At 31.4% G+C, this 22,836-nt stretch overlaps 3 protein-coding genes across 3 annotated transcripts; 2 read left to right on the forward strand and 1 right to left on the reverse strand.

The window, feature by feature from the left end:
- Positions 1-5,560: 5,560 nt before the first annotated feature.
- LOC108811296 (cytochrome P450 71A1-like) lies at positions 5,561-7,770 on the forward strand. Its single transcript, XM_018583339.2, has 2 exons — positions 5,561-6,479; positions 6,687-7,770. Exons 1-2 carry the CDS (start codon positions 5,601-5,603, stop codon positions 7,323-7,325), a joined length of 1,518 nt encoding a protein of 505 aa, XP_018438841.1. The 5' UTR covers positions 5,561-5,600; the 3' UTR covers positions 7,326-7,770.
- Positions 7,771-10,704: 2,934 nt separating this feature from the next.
- LOC108806903 (telomerase reverse transcriptase) lies at positions 10,705-15,229 on the forward strand. Its single transcript, XM_018579112.2, has 12 exons — positions 10,705-11,040; positions 11,190-11,255; positions 11,383-11,430; positions 11,522-11,633; positions 11,820-12,178; positions 12,239-12,311; positions 12,396-12,528; positions 12,641-12,779; positions 12,982-13,677; positions 13,801-14,318; positions 14,415-14,687; positions 14,785-15,229. The coding sequence occupies exons 1-12, from the start codon at positions 10,738-10,740 to the stop codon at positions 15,056-15,058; spliced, it is 2,994 nt and encodes a 997-aa protein (XP_018434614.1). The 5' UTR covers positions 10,705-10,737; the 3' UTR covers positions 15,059-15,229.
- A 2,188-nt stretch (positions 15,230-17,417) lies between these two features.
- Positions 17,418-19,486, reverse strand: LOC108812305 (transcription factor bHLH77). Its single transcript, XM_018584536.2, has 7 exons — positions 18,811-19,486; positions 18,516-18,692; positions 18,298-18,432; positions 18,136-18,207; positions 17,919-18,050; positions 17,741-17,828; positions 17,418-17,653 (listed from the first exon to the last, which is right to left on the reverse strand). Exons 1-7 carry the CDS (start codon positions 19,165-19,167, stop codon positions 17,616-17,618), a joined length of 999 nt encoding a protein of 332 aa, XP_018440038.1. The 5' UTR covers positions 19,168-19,486; the 3' UTR covers positions 17,418-17,615.
- Positions 19,487-22,836: the final 3,350 nt, after the last annotated feature.

The following is a 22,836-nucleotide window of genomic DNA, read 5'->3' on the forward strand; positions in this document are numbered from 1 at the left end:
ATTAGTAATAGTTTTCTTGTTTTTTGTTTTTTTGTCAACTTCTTATATTGGTTTAGGCTTTAAACCCATAAAGTTTACGAGTAAATTTAAACTAGATCCATTACAAAACACAGTAAACACAAAAGCCCAGCCAGCCCAGTCCAGCCCAGCCCATATAAAAAGATAAAATCAAACTAAAATGCTGCCACGCTTGAAGTCTTTCAAGACCAAGTATTTAAAGGGTAAAAAAAAAAGCTTTCCACGTGTTATGCAATGAGAGGGATTCTTGGAGGTTGCCGGAAAACCAACCGTCAAGATGAAACCACTGCTGCTATGCGGTAGAGAGAATTCTGAAACCCACCATCTCCCAAATATCCACTTGCTAGCTCGTCCCTCCTACTACTCCACTGAATCTTGAAGAAACCAACACCAAATCGCCAGAGTTGGTAAGTATGCCGAGATCTTAAATCGATTTAAAACAGATTTTGATGGAACACTTTCACATAGGAAATCTCCATCTCAGCTAAACCTGCATAAATCATCAAGAGTAACTCGAAAAAACTTGATTATTCTATCATTTAAGGATACTTTGCTTTCAGTCCAATAACAAAGATTGATTCCTCTTCAAATAGAAAACCAAGAGTAACTACAACAAAGTGAGAATTCTTAGACTTGTGGAGGGTATGAATCATTGACGTTTCTCGGAGAAGAGGAGAATAAAGATAATTTTATTAATTTCAAAAACAAATCGAAAAAGAAAAACACATGAAGAACCGACCGACTTGTTTTTGAAAATCACACATCTAAAGTCGTCACCGCGAACATATAATCCGCTTAACGAATAAACAAGAGCCGACTAGCAATGATACTATCGATCTATAGATCGAGAAGGATAGTAATATTATGATACAAAATAACAAAAGACAAAAGAGAGGGGTTGGCGACCGGTGGCGAATTGCTCACCGGCCACCGGAAAATGTTTCAGTTTTTGTGTAGGCTAGAGAGAAGTCGGAGCGTTTAAGAGATGGACTTATTTGATTCTTTTCTTGCTTTTTATTTCAGTATTAATTAATATTTTTTATTGTTTAGGTGTCTTTTCCATTTCTTTATTTCTCCTTACGTTATGCTTGGTATCACATTTTCCTTTTTATATTTTATTTTTTCCTGAAACACGTACTATTTTTTTCCCTGTGGAATTAGTTTCTAGGCAATTAAAAATAAATAATAATAACTAGTAAATAGTCGACAAAAATTAAAATTGTAAATAATTCTTTATTTTTTATTTATATTGTAAATTTAGTTCTTTACAATATAATAACCAAAACAAGTTACTATTAATATTAACATATTATTATATACATCATATAAACTTAAAGACTTTTATATATTTCAATCTAATTTTAACTGTAGCACTTAAAAACTGTTATGTTTTCAAATAATTTTATCAAAAATTTCATGCCTAAAAATATAAATATTGCTTTTAACTTTTCCTAGCTTATACTCCATCCGTTTAGCAAAGAGTGTCGTTTTAAGTTTTTATTTTTGTTTCATAAGGAATGTCGTTTTGTATTTTCAATGTAATTTTTATAATAAAAATCCAGTTAAGTCCCTACAATTCTAATGCATTAATTAGAAAAAGAAATTTATTTAGTGTGTGAAAAAGGTAAAATAGAGTATTTAGATGATTTCTTAATATGTGTGCAAAGTTTCCATTTGACACTTATTATGAAAAAGATGAAATAGTAAATTATGTTTTCTGATTAACATTTTAAAGCATATATATTTTTAAATCTTTATTTTATTTATTAATTAATATTATTATTTATATATAATATGTGATCCCAAAATATTTTCTGGCTCCGTCTCTGGAAATAATATGACTCGTCTTGGTGCTTCTACCGGTGAACAAAAACAATAAAAATATTTTAAAGAAATCAGGAGACTTGTTAGGAAAATTAGCAGAGATCGTATTTAAAACATGATTTTGTTTATATAATATCCTTATCTTTCTGTACAAATTGTGTGCTGTTTGACTGATTTATTCTTGGGTTCACCCCTAGAGTGAACCTAGAGGTTCATCCAACCAATAGAAATCACCCATTTCACAATTGATCAATACTATTAAAACAGAAGCAATATTTATCTACTTGCAAGTAGTCTAACTTATTTTTCTCAATCCAATATTAACTATATATTATTTCTTCCCTAGAAATCAGCTACCTTAATTTGTATATGAATAAAAAAACAATTCCAGTCAATATACTAACGATTAAAGGTTTTCTATATTCATATTTTTAAATATTAACATTTTCTTACATGATTATTTTATTATTATTCCAATATTACTTTCAAATATGACAAATCCATCATGAATCCGAATATTTAACCTGTAAAATTATGTTGTCACCATTTGTATGTCGACATCAATCCTACGGATATCTAACCATTTATACCATTATTGATTATAAAAAGGTATATTATTTTATTTTAAAACAATTATATAATTAATGAACAAGAATTTAATATAGCATTTATACAAGATTTATATGTAATCCATCGTTCAAATTCTTAATCCCAACAATATATTATTTTAAATTTGAATACCAACTAAATTGTAGTAACAACTTTTTATTTTAAAAACTCTACTAACAACTTCTCTTACAAGGTTGTTGATTTTAAAAATATTTTATATATATATATCAAACTGTAATATATAAAATTTTAGTTATAAATATATTATTTATATATACCTTTTAAAAAAAAACAAATTAAGTAATTATATATATATATTATCTGCGGGTCCCACATGTTACCCGGAAAATTAAACGGAGCGGTTGCGGGTATAATTTATCTGTTTGCGGGTTGTGTGGGTCGGAGTTAAGCCTGGGAATTTGAAGCTTAACCCGTGGGTCCTGCCCCGTTTGATCCGCACGGAGCGGGTGCGGGTTTAACAGTTCGAAAAATTGTTTCGTGGGTGCGGGTTATGAGTATTTTGTGCAGGATGGGTGTATGTATCTGCCAATCCGCAAAAAAAAGTTTAATTTTAAATTTTTTTTTGTAAAAGTATATATTTTTTTAAAATATGATAATTATAGAAAAAAATAATTGATTTTTTTAAAATATAGAAAATTTTAGTTATAAATATATTATTTATATATATCTTTTAGAAAAAAAAATTAAGTAATTATATATATATATAACCTGCGGGTCCCACATGTTACCCGGAAAATTAAGCGGATATAAATTATCTGTTTGCGGGTTGTGTGGGTCGGAGTTTTTGACCAAAAAAACTGAAATCCGCGGGTTGTGGGTCTTGCGGGAGGGGTTTAACAAGCAATCCAACCCTAATTTTAGCGATATTTTAGGGTTTTATAGGATTTTTAAATAACAAAATTTTCTTGATGATAAAAAACATATGATGATAAAAAAAAGCGGAAGATCAAAACATATGATGATAAAAAAAAACTTGTCCGCCCTTTGAAAGGGCGGGTCAAAATCTAGTATATTATTAAAAAGGAAACAAAATATTATCAAGTTATATTATTTTTTAAAATAAAAAATGTTAAAAATAAATAAAAATAGTAATATATGCAAAAAAAATTAAAAATATTTTAACTTCGTCATCAAAACACTAAACCCTAAACTCTAAACTAAAAATATTAAACACTAAATCTTAAAAATACCAAATCCTTAATCTTAAAAAGAGTTTAGGGATTAAGATTAAGGGTTTAGTATTTTTAAGATTTATTGTTTTAGTGTTTAGTGTTTTTAATTTAAAATTTAGGATGATCCAAGTGTTTATGATTTACCGAAGGGTTTAGGGTATATAGTTTATGATTTAGGGTTTAGTAGTTCGACGATGGCGTTAAAACATCTAATTTTTTTTGCATATACTAAAGTTTATGGTTTAGAGTTTAAGATTATCCAATGGTTTAGCGTATACCCAAGGGTTTAGGGTATACTTAAAGAGTTTAGGGTTTATGATTTAGGGTTTATAGTTTATTTTTATTTTTTGATGATGTTAAAAATATTTTTTTTTTAAAATCATTTTTTTAACTACTATTAATGTTATTTGTTTTTATTTTGTTTATTTTAAAAATATAATATAACTTGGCAAAAGTTTGTTTCTTTTTCTAAAAGATATCAATTGTGAAATGAGTGATTCCTATTGATTGGGTGAACCTTTAGGTTCACTCTAGGGGTGAACCCAATAATAACTTCTGTTTGACACTTACACTTTTTCTTTTACTATTTTTTTATCCTACGTATTTCACTATTAGTAATATTTTTCTTGCTTTTTGTTTCAGACTGAAACTTTATTGTTAAGGTGTTTTTTCTATTTCTTTATTTCTCCTTTAGTTATTCTTGCTATCACATTTTCCTTTTTATATTTTAATTTTTCCTGAAACACGTACTATTATTTCTGTGGAATTAGTTTCTAGGCAATTAAAAATAATTAATAATAAATTGTAAATATTCGACAAAAATTAAAAGAGTAAATAATGCATTAATTTTTATTTTTATTGTAAAGTTTAGTTCTTTACAATATAAATATCAAAAACAAGTTACTATTAATATTAACATATTATTATATACATAACATAAACTTAAAGACTTTATATATATCAATCTAATTTTAACTGAAGCATTTAAAAACAATTACATTTTCAAATAATTTTATCAAAATATCATGCCTAAAAAAATTAATATTGCTTTCAACTTTTCCTAGCTCATAGTAAATTATGTTTTCTGATTAATAGTTTAAAGCTTTATATTTTTAAATCTTTGTATTATTTAGTAATAAATATTATTAATTATATATAATATGTGTTCTCATCAAATAGTTTTTCTGACTACGCCACTTTAAGTAATGTATAACACATCTTGGCGTTTCTACCGGCGAACATGAAAAAATAAAACATTAAAAACAATATTCTTTCCATTAAATTTTAGTTATTGTTTTAAATTTATGAACAAATTAAAAGTAATTAATTTTATAAATTTTAAAATAAAAATATCATTACATGTATATCTAACAGTATTTTAATCAACCGAAAAAGACACGACAGTTTCAAAAAAAAAAGAAAAAAAGAAGACATGACAATATACAATATATAAAATTAATAAATTTTCATTGATATATATATTTAAGCGATTTTGACTATAATTTTGATTTTAAGACTAAATGAAACGGGAAGAGTATAATAATGAAACCATACGACACGTCTTGGCGCTTCTATCGGCGAGCATGAAAATAATAAAAATATTGTAATGAAATTAGGACACCTGTTATGAAAGTTGGTTGAGATCATATTTAAAACATGGTTTTGTGTATATAATACTAGCATCGAGATTCACGTAGACATATTGTATATTTGTATTCATATCCGAGCTGATAAGAAGGTGATGCAGTTTTGTTTTCTTGTTTTTATTTATTAGTGACCAAACTAATGGTTTCAGTTATTTATTGATACATTATTTATAGCACGTGTACTCATTGATTATATTTATTTTGATTTGAACATTCGAGGAAAAGCACTAACGATCCTAATATCAATCTGCTATAAATGGGAAGCCCATGATTAGATCAAATATCACATCAGAAATTGAACTTGAAAATTATGGAGCAAATCAGCTTCCACTCAAACCCTTTCCTTCTAAGTCTTCTTGCATTGTTCCCAGTTATCTTGTTCGCAGTTATCAAAAATAAGATCAAATCCAAAAAGCGAAAGCTTCCTCCATCCCCCACAAAGCTTCCCATTATTGGAAACCTTCACCAGATAGGTAACTTACCCCACAAATCACTCCACGACCTGTCCCTCAAGCATGGCCCGTTCATGTTTGTGAACCTAGGAACCACACCATGCCTCGTGGTCTCGTCCGCTGATGCTCTCGAAGAGATGACCAAAAACCACGATATCACATTCTCTAATCGACACACCAACACTGGCATTTCTCCTCTAACGGGGAATGGTCAAGATTTGCTGTTTAATACACATGGAGATCAGTGGAAGCAAATAAGAAAGATCAGTGTTCTTCATCTGATGAGCAAGAACGTAGTTAATCGGTTTCAAACGGTTAGAGATGAAGAGATCTCGAGTATATTGGAGACCATTAATCTTTCGAGCAAAAAAGGCGAGGAGATCGATATGTCGTATATGTTTAACACCATGCTTACCAATGTCTTCCATAGGTCATACACGGGCAGCTATCAAAGGGGAGAGATGAGAGGGCTCGAGAGTGCTACAAGGAACTTTTTGAGTTGCGATGGCAAATTGAAGAAGCTCTTGGGATCTTTCTGCTTCGAGGATTTCCTTCCAAGCTTAGCATTGTTGGATCGATTTACGGGTTTTACAACCCTCAAAAAGACTACGTACTCCGAGATGGACGATGTTATGGAGAGTCTTATCAATGAAAGAAAGAAGGAGAGCTTCGTGGATGTTCTTCTTCATCAACGAGATAACGCTAAACTCGACTATGACGTCAAAGCAATCATGCAGGTTAGCATTTATATGATTTTGTAAATATTTAATTGTGTACTGACCCCTATAACTAGATTTCTGGTAGAGTTTGATGTTTCAAATGGAATTAAAGTGAATATGGTAACAAATCAAATACTATTTTAGTCTGAATTAAGAATGATTTGTGTCTTTAGATGAACTCTTGCCTAACGATTAAAGATCCATGTGTGCTTGATACAATTGTAGGGTATACTTATCGCGGCTGTAGACTCCACAGGCTTGGAGCTAGATTGGTTACTGGCCGACCTCATCAAGCACCCCCAAGTTATGAGGAAAGCACAAGATGAGGTACAACGAGTAGTTGGGACCAAATCAAAGATAAGCAGTAATGAAATAGATCAAATGCATTATTTGAAATGTGTCATTAAGGAGACGCTGAGGATGCACCCTCCAGGGATAATTCCACGACAGACATCATCCGAGTGGATCAAAGTAGGTGGTTATGATATACCTCCAAAAACCATAATATTAGTGAATCTCTTTTCGGTCCAACGAGATGCTAAATATTGGGAGAACCCTCACGATTACATCCCTGAAAGATTCCTAGAAAAGAACATTGAATTCATGGGGAACAAAGAGTACGTTCCATATGGATTTGGTCGTAGGAACTGCCCTGGTATGGCTTATGGTAACACGTTACTCGAAGAGGTTATGGCGAATCTTTTGTATCACTTTGATTGGAAGATGCCTGATGATTCTAAACCGGAAGAGCTTAACATGGAGGAGGTATCTCAGTTTCTTGTCGCAAGGAAATACCCCCTCAAGCTGATTCCTGTTCAAAGGTTTAAGAGCAGCAGCAATGGTGATATTATGTTGGCTCTATAACCTAGATATTTTTATATTATTTTATTATTATTTTTTTCAATTTAAAAAAAAAAAAGGAAACAGCCAATCACAGACTCTGAAACCTGTGCACAGTAACGTTACTCCCAGAAGATTGATCCTTAGTGAAGAGGTAGAAGAGGTTTTGTTGGCACTAGAACCAAAAAACATGGGACCTACAGCATTTTATACTAATTTATTTTTAGCTAAGGATTCGTTTGTTTTCACCGTTGCAGGTGGTCTAAGAGCAACGCATAGGGTTGGATCCTTACCCTATATTGAGTATGATATGGGGCCAAGGCATTTGGTTTTCCAATTATTCTCATTTTCAGTTTTTTTTTTCGTGCAACCAAATAATACATTAAATTTAAAGTGAGTTTGAGACCCAAAATGTATGTTTTATATATAAAAGCTACTTATATGTAAGAAATATATCTGCAATGTCATCAATATAAATAAACGTTATTATTTAAAAGTACAAAAAAAATTTTGAAAATATAAATAAAGAAAATTTCCAAGAAAAAAATAAAGAAAATTCATTTACGATATTGTTTCCTCAAGTTTATTAAACATTAGATATGGATCCATGCGTTGCACAGGTTTTAATTAACATTTTAAGTCTATGAAAAAAAAAATAATGAGAAACTTTTTTAGTATGATTTTTGCATATATATTGTGTTGAAATATTTTATGAAAAAGAAATTTGTTTTTCACATAAATTTTGGTTCATACTTCTATTTTAATAATGATGACACATAAGCGAGTTATGTGCAATTTCATATATACGGCTAGGGAAAAAAATCATATGCGAAAATTCAAATAGAATCCTACCTAAAGAAATACGAATAAGAGTAAAATCTAAAGAACTTGAAAGTTGAATCAAGCCAGTTGAGTCGATTATAACGTCATTACACATTATAAGACACATTATAAGCTCTTAGTTTAACGTTTGTATTAATTTGATATGTTATTTTTGTTGTTTAAACATATTCAATGGTAATTTTGTAATGTTTGTGTTGTCATTGTAGGGTTTCAAGATTTTTTTTTGTGCACTTATTATCATTTATATAATTTTGTTTGCATGGTTTATTCATCTTGAAAATATCTCCAATTTAATTATATATATTTCTCTACGCTTTATCATAAAATAGATAAATTCTATTATAGGGGTGAGTTTTTCGGACTCTATTATACAGTTTTTATATTTTTTTAAATATAATGAATGATATTTTTATCTCTATATTTAAACAAAATAGCATATCTCTATATTTAACTCTAATAATAAAAGAATTGTATTACATAATCATATGTTGGAGCAAATTCACTTCTATAGTATAATTTTCTATTTTAGAAAAAAAATATAGAAATGTATATATATTTGAATTGGAAATATTTTTAGTTGTTTAACCAATAGAAAACATCATGGATTAACATTTTTGTCATGCAATTAGAGGTAACTTGGATGTAGCTAAACTATTAATACTTTATGCAGTTTGATACTGATTTATTTCTTGTAGCCATAAAAATATATGTGTATGATAAAGATCATGTTTCTCAATTGTGTGAATAACTGTTTATGAAAATAAGGTGTACTACATGTTTAATATACATGAAAAAGACAAAATCAATAATATTTTTAGTAATCATTTCTGTTATAAGATATTCAATATCAGATATAGTCTAGTTTTTTTCTTTTCTTAATAAATGAATCTCACTTTAGATCTGCAGTTATAGTAACAAAAATTTCCAGAAAATAAATATGCATATAGCCCTAAATTATCATTTTCCGCATAGAACAAATTAATTACATAATTATACTTATATAAGATTTCTAATAAAATTTAAAAAACTTAATATATAAATTTAAATCAAATAAGAGAAAATTCATTCATATTTGTTCTTTTTTTTCAAATTACTTGCTCCTCACTTTTCAGTAACAATAATTTTTTTTATAAACTTAATCATTTTAAAATAATTTTCTGAATTCACTATTTTGATTATATATTTCCATTATAACAACTTAACTAAAAATGAATTATAAAAACATAATAAAAACAAAAAAATATAATAAGATGATGCATAAAACTTGATTTGATTTTACCAAACACATAAAGAACATATATTTTTGCACGTTATTTGGAAAACATCAAGATATTAAAGGAAGTTTCAATCAATCGGAGCTCATTCATATACCCCGGACGTTGAATAAAAAGGCTATATGGATGCCGAGCTACCGGTGTGGTTTGTAGAATCTTAGTTGAGTCTGTTTTTTTTGTTGATGTAAAAACATATAAAGAATAGTAGTAACAAAAAATTGAATTTATATTAATCGAATAAAAAGAGACACCTATTAATACTAAAATAATAAAAATAAATAAATAAATTTTAAAATTTTCTAAAAATTATTACTTGTTTCCTTTTATTTTTTCTTTTCTTGTCTTTGCATTTGTTGTCGGAAGTTTACTAAACAGAAAAATAAAAATCCAAGTATTAAGTTACACATATAATAAATCTTCCAAACATAATATAAAATATATTCAATTTATAATTTTTTATGAATCTTTAAACATTAAGAAGAATATTGAATTTCTCCTTTTTACTTGTATCTCAGATAAATAAGTTTTCTCCATAATTAAATGCACATTTTTGGAAATATCCTCTAATCCTTATTCATGTGAGTTCATTTTGAACTGTCAACATGGGTTATTAGATAAATTTTATGATAATACAAATAATATGAAAATATTATTATATTTTTAGTATATAAAGCTTACTTACTTCACTAGTTGCTCCAATTAGTTCTGTATTATCTTAATCAAATACGAAAAAAAATTGGAAAATCATTTAAATCATATATTATTACTTCAATTTTGAAATTAAAGAAACTGATTTAGTTTTAAAATTTAATTATATATATATATATATTGATATATTTATTTCCCCGTAACTATATATTAGTTTCTAACTTATAGATTAATATAAATATAGATAAACATATATCAATAATATAAAAATTCTCTTTTTGTTAATGTTGGTTAATTATGTTTATACAAACTATGAGAAACAATACATGAATGTAGCTACAACTAACAAGTCAACATAATTTATGAAGATATATGTCTGATTATACTACCATGAGTTTTTATTTCGGTTATTGATTAGAAATTTGAAAAAATTAAGGGAACCGGATGTTAAAAAAATGAAAAAAAGGTTACAATCTAACCTAACCAGTTGACAAATGTTAAGCGAATATCGGTTCGGTTTAGTTGGCGGTTTACGTGCCCCCCTAACTACGTTTGCGGTGCGTTTGAAAAGACGTTTTGACCAAAAAAAAAAATCGTGGTTTTATAGTTCCGCGTCTTTTCAACATCAACAGTCTCTCTCTCTCTCACTCTCACTCTCTGAGGAAGGCGAAATGGCGCGAAAACCTAGACGTACTGTGCCGGAGATTCTGCGGAGATTGTTCAGAGAAAAAGCCATGAATCTAAAGGACGCTATAGTAGATCTGATTACTCGCCGGAGTATCCAGCCGGAGCAGTGCCGGTGCCGGGGGAAAGGTTGTCTCGGCTGCAGCCGCGATAAACAGTCGTTTCTGTTGCGTCACGACGACCCCACCCACTACCGCCAGCTTCTTCTCCACCGATGCTTCGTTGTACTTCACCAACATTCCCCTCCGCTGCCGAGTTTCTCGCCCACGTCTTGGTGGTCACAGCGAGAGGTTGGGGTTTCACTATACAGTGTATTGCTTTTTGAGTTCTTTAGTTTGAGATGTTTTTTTAGAGATAGCCACGTGTCAGAACGTTGATGGCTCTCTATTTTTGAATGATGTTGCTGATTTTTCTTTCAATACAATTTTTTTTTTTTCAGATTGTGGAGAAGGTGATTGAAACTGGAGGTAATAGTGGGGATGTGATATGTGCCAGATATGACAAGGTGAACTCTTCGTAATTATCTAACCTTTGCGTGTTTATTTATCTTAAGCTTGTTTACTTTGAAAACCTTCAAATTTTATTAGATATGATTAATGATTAACTATCTTTTTTTTTTGCTTTCTTCTCAGTATGATCAGTCTAGTCCTTTTCTGGAGTTATTGACAACTTCTTCTTGGGTTTGTTGTTAAACTTTTTTTTTTTTTTGATGATTAACTTTCAATTTTCGAGTTTGGAGGCGTTTAATATCCAAGGTTTTCTTGTGTGTAGATCGGTCATGATTTAATGGCTTATCTACTACAACACCCATCGATATTCTTACCGTTTCAAGGAAAGAAACACCAGCAAGTGTCAGGGCCTCCTCTACGTATCAGTGAAAAGGGTAAGTCTCAGTATTAAAACTTTCATAAGTCCAATCAAACTATTTTCTTGTAATACTTCCTTCCACTTGTAGGTTCTCTGAATACGTTGTGATGTCTCTTTGTCAAATTCTTAGCCATCTATTATCAGTTTCTGGTTCTAGTTTCATACTAACTTGGTGGAAAGTTTCCATTTTCCATGGGTGTAGAGACCTTGCCAGTGCACAACAACAAAAGAAAGAGTGGCGAGAGCGTGAAGCCATCGAAGAAAAGGCAGCGGGTTTCTTCTACTGTCGATGACTGCCCTAAGGATGAGTCTGCAGCTGTTACGTCCAAAGTTTCCGTGGATGTAGTAGGCGAACATAGAGAGGAGAAACCTAGAAAGCGTTTCCGATTGTATCTTAAGCGTCGACGAAAGCAGAGAAAGCTCAATTGCCCAAAAGTTGACGATGAGGCGGCACCTTATGTAACTTCTTGTACAAAAGGTGAACCCTCAACTAGGAATGAAGCTGCTGGAAGGAATCTGCAAAGCAGTGCAAGTGGAAGTCTCACTGATTTTACAAAGCAGGTAACCAAATTTGAAAACCTGTTATTGCCTTCTGAAGATGTAACCACTTCTTTTTCGTAGGCTAAACAGGTGAAAAGAAATAAACATTTCAAGTTTTCCAACTCGGAAAAGGTTTCAGTTATACCACCAAATCGTATCCTTCAGCGGTTTGAACATGTTATATGACTCTTCTCTATACGGTTCTTCTCCATTGTTTATGATTCCTTATGGTATACAGACATTTTGAAAACATTAAGAGCCAACTGCTCTGATTCAAAGTCCCTGATGAATCATATATTTGGTGAAGTAAGTGCTTGGTCCGCAGCGCCATCTCATGGCAGAGGCAATTGTCCCAGTGGATCTATTTGCTTGTAAGTTACGCATTTATTTTTTTGTATTTTCATACCTTAACTGACATTCTTGTTTATTTTAGAGTACATTTTGAAAATGATGTCGCCATGTTTTTTTTCAATTGTTCTGCAGGTATCATTCACTGCTCAAGTCTCTTAAAAGTCTAATTGGAAAAACAAAGTCCTCTTATTTGAAAACGTTACTAGATAGACACTGTCCTGTTCTTTTGCCACAAGAGGATGCGCTGAAATCCACAAATGCGACTTCTCAGGTTTGTTTTTTTCCTTATGAGGTTGTCTTCAAAATAAGTTTCATTGGAGTTTCAATAATGTATCATTGTTACCTCAGAAATATTGTGTTGGAATATTAACACGGTTGCTAGAGACTATTGCTAATAATATTAAAACAGTTCAAATCCGTGGCACTTCCAACCGATCCTTTGATTGACAAACCGTATGTGTCTTATATTACAGAGTTCCTGGAGGCAAAACTCAGATGAGCTGCCTCATGGATCTTGTTCAGAGAAGGGCAAACCCAATAGTCACCAAGTAGTTTCCTTTATTTGGGCCATCTGTGAGTACATTATTCCAGAAGGTTTGCTTGGAAACATTCATCAAAAGAGAGTGCTTAGCAAAACCCTTAATGGGTATGTCCAAGTGGAGAAAGCTGAAGCTGAAAGCAGAAGGAAAAAATTTGAGTTATCGACCTACAGGTTTCTACCAAAGGCAGATGGTGTGAGGATGCTGTTAAATTGTAGTTCCTCGTCAAGCTTGCATTCTCTTCGTGATGTACATTCCGTTTTGAAGGACATTCAGCTGAAAGAACCAGATGTCCTTGTGTCTTCTGTTTTTGACCATGATGACTTCTACAGAAACCTAGTCCCATATCTGATACACTTGAAGAGTCAACCTGGGGAACTTCCTCCTTTGTTCTTTGTGGTTGCAGATGTTTACAAAGCATTTGATTCGATCGACCAGGATAAGCTACTTGATATTGCACAACGTATTCTGAAAGATGAACACATCTTAAAAAGATGCAGGTTGATCTGCAATGGGAAGAGATCATGCTGGGTAAACAATGTACTAGTCTCGACTGATAATAATGCTACCGTTTCAAGATTCACATCAACTGTTCCATATAATCCTCTGCAAAGTATCATTGTTGATCAGGTATGCTTCTTTTTTCTTATGCTTAAAGCCTCTATGACTTCAACCAGATATGATGTCTGCAAAGTATCATTGCTATTTACTTATTTCCTTATCAGTGTTATGGTTTTGGGTCCATTGTTTCAGGGAGAAAACCATCTAGTAAAGAAAAATGATCTCATGCGTTTGATAAACGACATGCTAAAGAACAACATGCTGCAAATAGATAAAAACTTCTATCTACAAACAGAAGGAATACCTCAGGGACACAGATTGTCACCTTTGTTATGCTGTTTGTACTACGGGCATCTCGAGAGGACTTTGATCTACCCGTTCCTCGAAGAAGCCTCTGGAAACGTGTCTGCTAAAGAATGCAATGGAGAGAAAGAGCTAATCACTCCCCCAAGCTATAAGTTAATGAGATTTATCGATGATTACCTCTTTGTGTCCACCTCAAGAGAACAGGCCACTAGATTTTACCAGAGGTTGAAGCAAGGGTTCCCAGATTACAACTGCTTTATGAACGACAAGAAATTCTGCATAAACTTTGGAGATGGAGAAGATTCTAACGGGATGTATGTGGGTGATAGTGAAGTTTCTTTTATAAGATGGACGGGTTTGCTTATTAATTCTCGTACATTCGAAGTTCAAGTTGACTACACAAGGTCTGCCTCATTCTCCTTTTGGCTCTGTTTGCTCAGCATTACTGCGTTATGATTGTTTTCGAGTTTTAACTTTGCCACTCAAATTTATGAAAATAGGTACATGAGTGGCGATGTAAGCTCAACCTTTTCGGTAGACTGGCAGAACAAACCAGTTGGAAATCTTCGGCGTAAATTGTGTTACTTCTTGGTCCCTAAATGTCATCCCATTCTCTTTGACTCGAACATCAACTCTGGAGCAATTGTGAGGTTAAACATCTATCAGATCTTTCTGTTAGCTGCGATGAAGTGTCATTGTTATCTCTACGAAATGACCCGGTTTTGGAAGCCTCGTCCTCAAACTTTGTCCAAATTCATTACAAGATCTATCAGGTATGGAATAAAACTATTTATCATATGTTTCTGCCTTCTGGGCATTTTTTTGGTTTATGTGCAGTGCAGTTATATAATCAAAGCGTTCAACTTATAGGTACATGTTCAAACTCATCAATCGAAGGATGCACAGAATCAACACTGGTTCTAGTTTCAGACCAGTTCTTAAACTGTCTAAAGAAGAAGTGATATGGCTTGGCTTACACGCTTACATTGAAGTACTGAATAAGAAACACTCCAGATATCGATCACTCTTGAACTATTTGAGTTCTGCACTTTCGAAACTCAATATTCCTCTGAATCTATCGCCGGATCTGGAGTATGCAACGAACCGATCCAACTCATCTATCCTGTGGGAACTGAGTTACTGATCCTCTATGATTAAAGCTGGTATAAGCGGGTTAATTTGATTTCTGTCTTCTTTACAGTTATTTCTGTGTAACTGTTTAATATGACAACGTCACTTTCGGCTCTATAATATGTTTTGATTCTGTTTGGACAACTGCATCAGCCCACCTAATCTTGCAGAATAAAGTGCACCTAATGAAATTACTCTATTTATTTAGACTCATATCCATATATCTGCGTTCAAAAGTCAACCCTGTACAGAAGCTTTCACAGTAGTTAACTCCTTACTTTTAAGTCTACGTTGAAAACTGCTACAAAACTCCTATATTTATGTTTTACATCTCATCATTCCAAAATAATCTCTCCCTGGCTAAACTGAAACTGGGCGATCTCGATTCTCGACAGGGTGACGTCACACGGCTTCTCCATTTCTGGGATACGCATGACCTCATCGGCGTCGAGTCGACATGCAACTCCTCGATGATAAAGCATAGCCCGGCCTGAGAGCATTTACTCGAAACATTTGAATGGCCCCACTTTTGTGGGGCTCCTATTTGAAAAATATATTTTCTTTATTAGTGTTTATTAATAAAATTTTAAAAAATAAAAACTAAAAACACTTCATATTTTTTTAATAAAATACTTCATATTTTTAATAAAATATAAAACATATTTTTGTTATTTATGATTTAATTATAAATAAATTTGATAGTACAATTAAAATGATATATTATTATGATAAATCTATAAGAAAATTTCAGAAAAAAACTAAGGACTAAAAAATAGCTCATAATTTTTTTATAAAACAGAAAATACAATTTTGTTATTAAGATTTAATTATAAATAAACTTTGGTTTCTATTTAAAAAAATAAATAATTTAAACTATTTTTAAAAAACTTATATAATTTAATTTATTCTGGAAAAAATATTTTTCTTTGAATAGAACCCCAAAATCTCAGGACCGGTTCTGCCCCAAAGCTTCATATTTTAAGTGTAATTGTATTGTTATCACCCTCATAAAGCTAGATGATTTTTGAGGTTCTATAAACTTCACAGATTTATCAATCCCATCTTTCGTCCCTCTTCTTAACTGATAATAATAATATTCATATCAGTTTGTCTTTGTTTCTTGTTCTTGATCAGTGATGTTAACACATAAAGAGTGAAGGCGTTGGATCAGGAATGATCATTTGTGTGGTATCACTAAGGTTTACTCTCATATGCTTGACTAGGTTGCGTTATATCAGCCACCACAAGACGCCTGTGTATGCCTTTTCCTTATTTTTGTATAAGTCTTTCTCAGGTTAAGGTTATGCAGGAACATGGTGGTCGAAATGGAGTCAAAAAAGAAAAAAACAAAAGAAGATGTACATTATCCTTCTTTTTTTTCCCCTTTTCACAATAAATTATATAGTCTTTCCCACAATATGTTTATGTTGGAACAAAGGAGGATTAAAAAACTCCAAGCATGTAAAATTTTGTTACACCAATATGCAAATAATCATAGAATCATATGAGTAGAAACTTCGTTCAATAAATATTTATATTAAAAATATACTATATATATGTTAATATCTTTTAAATTTAATTATACGTCATATACATAGATGAGATTGATAGTTTTGATATATTTGCCTTAAAGTGATTGCGAACAAACAATAATAGTCGTTTAATTTATATATGCACGCAGATTTATTGCATAATAATAACTGATTTCTTAGTTATTTAATAAAATAATTAATTTATTATTTCATAATATACATGAAAACATAAAAGAAGTAATAAATATAAAATATTTATTCTGCACAAGATGCAGATCTTAACGTAAGTATGTATCTTTTTAATAATTTTAAATTTTAAATATTTTTAAATCTCAGGTCAAAAAAGAACAAAATGAAAATAAACTCCAAAATCAAAATGAGGATTGACAAGTGAACGTAATTTTTTATAACCATAATTAACTTTTAAATTATTAAATCATAATATAAAACCGAACTGACATAATTTAATTGTAACCAAATAATAGGCCTGGAATTCTTCGGCCTACGTTACGTTCTTATGTGATAGATGATGTTTAACCTAAAATATTTTTTTAAAAATAGAATACATCATCAGTAAACAAATTATATAATTAACAAAAAAAGTTTAAAAAATTGTTTAAGTGCCAAAAATATTAGTTCGATCAAGAATATAAATTTTCTTTTTTTTCATATAATATTTTTAAACAAATTTCATATGAATTCACCATGTGGAAGACGCAAGTCTTATCATATTATATATTGTTCTCTAAATCTAAATTTAAATTTTGAGAAAAAAATATTCCCATTTCTTACAAGTTGAGTAATAATAATAATACATAGTAATTTTAAGTAGTAGAGAGATTGTCCATAAAAAGATTATTGGTATTTTTAACATGATATGAAGATTTTTTTGTTTCTTTTTGGGGTTGAGAAGAAATTAACAGATGACACAAACAAAGAAAAAAGATAGTAAACGTTAGTTGCCACATGTTTCACTCCGTACACATCACTTCTTGGTTTCTGTCTGTACAGAGAGATACAATAACAAACACCTAGCTTTTATGGCTCAAGCTTCATCTGTAGTGTTGGCTCGGAACCTAATAACATAAAAGAGATTATTAACATGAGAGACTTGTCCTAAAGTTTTCTCAGTAGAGACTCTGGTTCTAACTCTTTTTTCTTACAGTTGTTGTTGTTGCTATGTTGTTGCTGGATATCTCCAAACCCCATCTGAACAATGCTTTGCAGATCATTTTCCCAAAACCCTGGTGTCTGAAAATCAATCAGAACACACAAAATGAATTGAGCAAGTCGAGTTTACTACACAACTTCCAGAATCAGACATTAACTACTAACAACTACCTCAGCTTGAACAAACCCATCACTCGAGGGAAACTGTGTGTCTGAGTATCTAGGCATGTGTCTGAGAAGCCTTTGCTCTGAGCAAGCCATTGCGTAAAGAGACTGCGTTAATGACTCCCCCGGCTGAATCATCTATACACAATACATATGTGTAACACGTTATTGATACATTAACATTTCGATAAGAGCAAGCAACATTGTATCAGTGCAAGCTTACCTCTGTGGATAAAGCAGCATTAGCATTAAACTCCATCCTTGGATTTACAGTAGCCAGTTTCATTGACAAGAACTGAAGAAAAACAGACGAAAATTTCACATCTTTTACAAGTATTTTAATTAAACTCCGACTCTCAAGAAACGTTGTCATAGATCCTCCTACCTCGACTTGTCTCTGTAAAGACTGCACATAGTTTATAATCTCATCAAGCATAACAGCTTTCCCTGTGATCCGGTTACAACCAGGAACAAGATCCTGAAGCATTGTCATCCTCTCGCTGATCTTTTCTCTTCTGGCCTGAGAGAATAATCAACATTGTATAATTTGAACTGAAACATCAACAAACAAAAAAAGAAAACAGAAGGGTGTTTAGTACTTACTCTTTCAGCGAGACTATGGCTATCGGTTGCTTGACCCCTTCTGGCTCTAACATGAATGTAATCTTTCTTTGCATCGTCCTTACTATCATCACACTTGTCTATTACCTTCTTACTGCTCCCAGCTTCATCATGCTTGCTTCTCTTCCCATCTTTCGATACAACATTCTCTCCTGACATCTGATCACAAATCCGCAAAAGCAACATCTCAACAACAACACACTAAACTAAGCCTTAAAACACTCTGTTCACGAATCCATAAAGAATATGAAAAAAATTATGAAATTCCAAAAATAACCTTTGAATGAGAAGCGGTAAGAGAAGACGAAGCTGGAGACTCCTTGCCGTTTCCGACAGGGACAGGGATCGATTTTCTCTTCCTGGAGTTTGGTTTCGGTGTCTGAAACCGATCCGAATCTGGATCCAACAGCGACGAGCTCTTGTTGCTGTCGGGATCGGATCCGAATTGACCCGGGTAAGGAGGGAACCGGATCCCAGGGGAGAAGGATTGTGGTGAGATGTCTTGAGGGTTGCAGAACCTGCCGAGGAGGAGATCGCCGATGGTTCCTTCGTTGACATTGCCATTGCCATTGTCATTATTGCCAAAGGGATCGCTCTGACCCAGAGGTAAGTACTTTAGCGTTTGCTTCTCCATCTCCACACAATTGAGTGAAATATATTAGATTATTCTGAAGATAACTTCAGATTGACTTAATGAGCTTCGAATCAGTTAGAAAGACAGAAAGCTGTTTTTGACATGGAAAGATTTTCCGGGAAACTGACAGATTTTCCGGGAAAATTCGGACTTTTGAAACTTCTTTTTCTTTTGTAACTGAGTATTGTGAACTTATGAGTCCGAAAAAGGATTTGAATTTTCCAGGAAAATGTAAGCAATGAGCTTAACGAATTATGGGTATCGTTTGCCTCAGAAAGGAAATGAGAATGCAGAGAGGCGAAGGAAGTAGAAATGAAGAAGAATGATTGATCAATCAAAGTGAGAGAGAGAGAGAGGAAAGAGAAGACGGTGACTTTTGTTACTGAGATGGAAGAAGAAGAAGAAGGTTAAAGAGAAAATGACAAAAGAGAAAAAGAAAGAGGGAAAGTAATGATAAGAAATTTAATTAAAGAAAAAATTATAGAAAAGAGTGAGTTTTACAGTTCAAAAGAGAAGAATCTTAGGTGGGTTTATTATGATTAATGGAGGAACAAGGAAAGTTGTTAAGCTTGCTTAGGCTGTCCTCTGTAATCATTGGAGTGAGAGGAGAAGAGAAAAGCATGTGCATGGTAGAGACAAGGAAAGTTGTGGAAGGGAAGATACAAACAAAAGGATAACAAAAGTTTTAATTATCATGCTTAGTTATTCTTGGTTAACAGACTATTTTAATTAACATGAAATTTTAAAAATTAAATATACTCGCCCATAATTGACTTGAAGGTTAGATCTTGAATACGATGGTGATGGCTTCTTTTGTTTCTTTATTATCTTAGTTGTGTATTTGATGTTTTATTTTTCTAAGTTGTATGTAAAATGAATTTATAATGTGAACGACACCCTTATTGGTTGAATTAGTTTTCTCTATTGATATTATTTTAATTAGTTGAAAATGAAAAAAGTCGGGTCCACAATGATGATACGGTAATATTTTTCACATTCTAATTTTTACATATCACATATTTTAGAGCAAATCATTTTTTCAATAAAAACATTTGCTTCAGAAATAGATACTTGGTTTATTTCATTTGGAGACAAATTATATATATATATATATATATATATATTCTAATAAACTTTTGTTTATAGAACTAATTTTTTTATATATACACTTATAGAAAACCATTGGAGAATTTGAGGCAAAATGATAAAATACAATATTGGATTGTTTAAAATAAATTTTAATATAAATAAATAGATACTAAATGATTAGGTGGAAAAGGAAAAAAATGATATGAAATATTTAAAATGTAAAATAAAGGTGTTGAATAAAAAATCATTGTATATGGTTTAAGATCATTTTTAATCATACTCTATTTTCACTATAAAATAGAGTTTGAAGTAAAAGTATTCATAAGTACACTATTTTCATTATATATTAAAGTAAAAAATGGATTTCCTTTATATATAGATTTTCTTTTGTTCATCGCTATATTTTCCGCTCTATAAGATATTCATGGAATAAAATCTAACTCTCTATTTTTTACTTTAAATAGAATAATTTTAAAGTAGAATTGTTTTTTACTTCAATAGTATTTTATTTTAGAAAAAAATAGAGTGATGAAAAAATAAAAATTTTATTCTATTTATAGAGTAAGTTATTTTTATTATATCATAGAGTGAAAAATTAGAATAATGTTAGAGTATATTTACTTTAACTTTATTTTAGAATAAAAATATAATACCATTGAAATTACTCAAAGGCCAAAAAGCAAATTTCTTTCTCACGAGGACCCATTATAGCACGGACAAGACTTAGGTTCACCCTCTATGGTGAACCTTTAAATTCACCACTCCCCTTAAATCCAATCAAAATGCCATGTAGATAATTAAATAAAAATATTAAATTATTAAAAAAATAGTTAAAAGGAAAAATAAAGTCAATTTTAATGATGCAAACTAAACCCTAAACCCTAAATCATAAATTCTAAACCCAAATATATACCCTAAACCCAAAATTTATACCCTAAACCCAAACCATATACCCTAAACTCAAATTCTAAACTTTAAACCCAAACCCTATACTCTAAATCAATCATATATCATATACCGTAAACCCAAATCCTATACCCTAAACTCAAAACGTATATCTTAAACCTAAATTCTACACTTTAAACCCAAATCCTAAACTTAAGAATTTGGCTTTAGGATTTACGATTTGGCTTTAGGGAATAAGATTTGGGTTTAGGGTATATGGTTTGGGTTTAGGGTATATAGTTTGGGTTTAGGGTATAGGATTTGGGTTTAGGATATAAGATATAGAATGGGTTTAGGGTGTAGCGTTTGGATTTAGGGTTTAGAATTTGAGTTTTGGATATATGGTTTGGGTTTAGGGTATAAGATTTGGGTTTAGGGTATAGGTTTTGCTTTAGAATTTAAATTTAGGGTTTAGTATTTAGTTAACGTTATTAAAATTAACGTTATTTTCTTTTTAAACTATTTTTTATAATTTAATATTTTTTATTTAATTATCTACATGGTATTTTGATTGGATTTAAGGGGAATGGTGAATTTAAAGGTTCACCACAGGGGGTGAATCTAAGTCTTGTCCTTGTAGCACTTGCTGAAGGGCTTTCTTAAATTGATCTAAAGACTTTATCAATTGGTGTCTCTTGCACATGAACAATATTTTACTTAAATCAAGTAAGGAACCATTTGCCTATGGCCACACATGCATGAAAGAAATAGCTTTGAGATTTTACTCGTTTTCCAGCACAGATAAGAAGAACAGACTTCTCTTCAGAAGGTGGTATTTGCATAAAGAAGTAGAGAGGTCTAGAATGGGAATTGTCACGACATAGCAAAACAATAGTTATGCTCTATGGGAATCTCTAAGAAACACATAACTCGCAATTGAGACAAAGTTGTAGGTCTTCTGAAACCACTCTTACCTCAAATCATTGCGATTGATTTTCATGGTTTCTATTCTGCAACACAGAAATAATTATGACGAAAGGTTTGATCAAGATGAAATTTAAACAATGAAACCAGAACGTTCTTGCATCTTTGATGGTTATACATAAGACAACGTATCTAAACTAAGGTACCGACTGGTTTTTCCGCTACCACCCGCAAACACAGCTTTTGCGGTTTATAGCGGTTGTTGGCGTTTCGAAACAATCACAGAAAACGCTACAAATCGCTTCAAACCGCTCCGAACCTCTTAAAATCAAAAGCTGGTTCCAGCTAGCGTTTGCGGTTGCGGGCGGTTGCGGGAGGGTAGATTTTTTTTCTTTAAAAACAGAATAAATAAAAATAATACTAAAAATATCCAATAAAATTTTCAATTGAAATAATAGAAATTGTAAAATGTATTCATATTATATTTCAATTTATATTATAAAATTCAAAACTAAAATATTTTCTATAAATTTTTAAAATTGAATAATATGATTTTATAAATATAAATTTTATATTTATCATATTATTATGATTTTTAATATTTTTATAATTACATAAAATATAAATATTGTTAAATTATTATTTAACAGATGTTGCATTTTGTAGTTTACCAGTCATAAGAGTCCCGCAAACGCAACAATTTCTAACAGCTATACCAGTCGTACAAATCTCTAAAAAACGCTTAAAACCGCAACCACCCGCACCCGCAAA

Source organism: Raphanus sativus, chromosome 6 (genome assembly GCF_000801105.2).
Source record: "Raphanus sativus cultivar WK10039 chromosome 6, ASM80110v3, whole genome shotgun sequence".
In the NCBI taxonomy this organism is placed as follows: domain Eukaryota; kingdom Viridiplantae; phylum Streptophyta; class Magnoliopsida; order Brassicales; family Brassicaceae; genus Raphanus; species Raphanus sativus.

Bases quoted from the DNA above. Each gene is read 5' to 3' on its own strand.
- LOC108811296 (XM_018583339.2), top strand. From the start codon at position 5,601: ATGGAGCAAATCAGCTTCCACTCAAACCCTTTCCTTCTAAGTCTTCTT. The intron at 6,480-6,686 runs GTTAGCATTTAT...ATACAATTGTAG, and splicing joins ACGTCAAAGCAATCATGCAG to GGTATACTTATCGCGGCTGT.
- LOC108812305 (XM_018584536.2), bottom strand. From the start codon at position 19,167: ATGGAGAAGCAAACGCTAAAGTACTTACCTCTGGGTCAGAGCGATCCC. The intron at 18,693-18,810 runs GTTATTTTTGGA...ATTTGTGATCAG, and splicing joins TTACCGCTTCTCATTCAAAG to ATGTCAGGAGAGAATGTTGT. The intron at 17,829-17,918 runs GTAGTTGTTAGT...ATTGATTTTCAG, and splicing joins ATGGGTTTGTTCAAGCTGAG to ACACCAGGGTTTTGGGAAAA.
- LOC108806903 (XM_018579112.2), top strand. From the start codon at position 10,738: ATGGCGCGAAAACCTAGACGTACTGTGCCGGAGATTCTGCGGAGATTG. The intron at 13,678-13,800 runs GTATGCTTCTTT...CCATTGTTTCAG, and splicing joins AAAGTATCATTGTTGATCAG to GGAGAAAACCATCTAGTAAA. The intron at 14,688-14,784 runs GTATGGAATAAA...TTCAACTTATAG, and splicing joins TTCATTACAAGATCTATCAG to GTACATGTTCAAACTCATCA.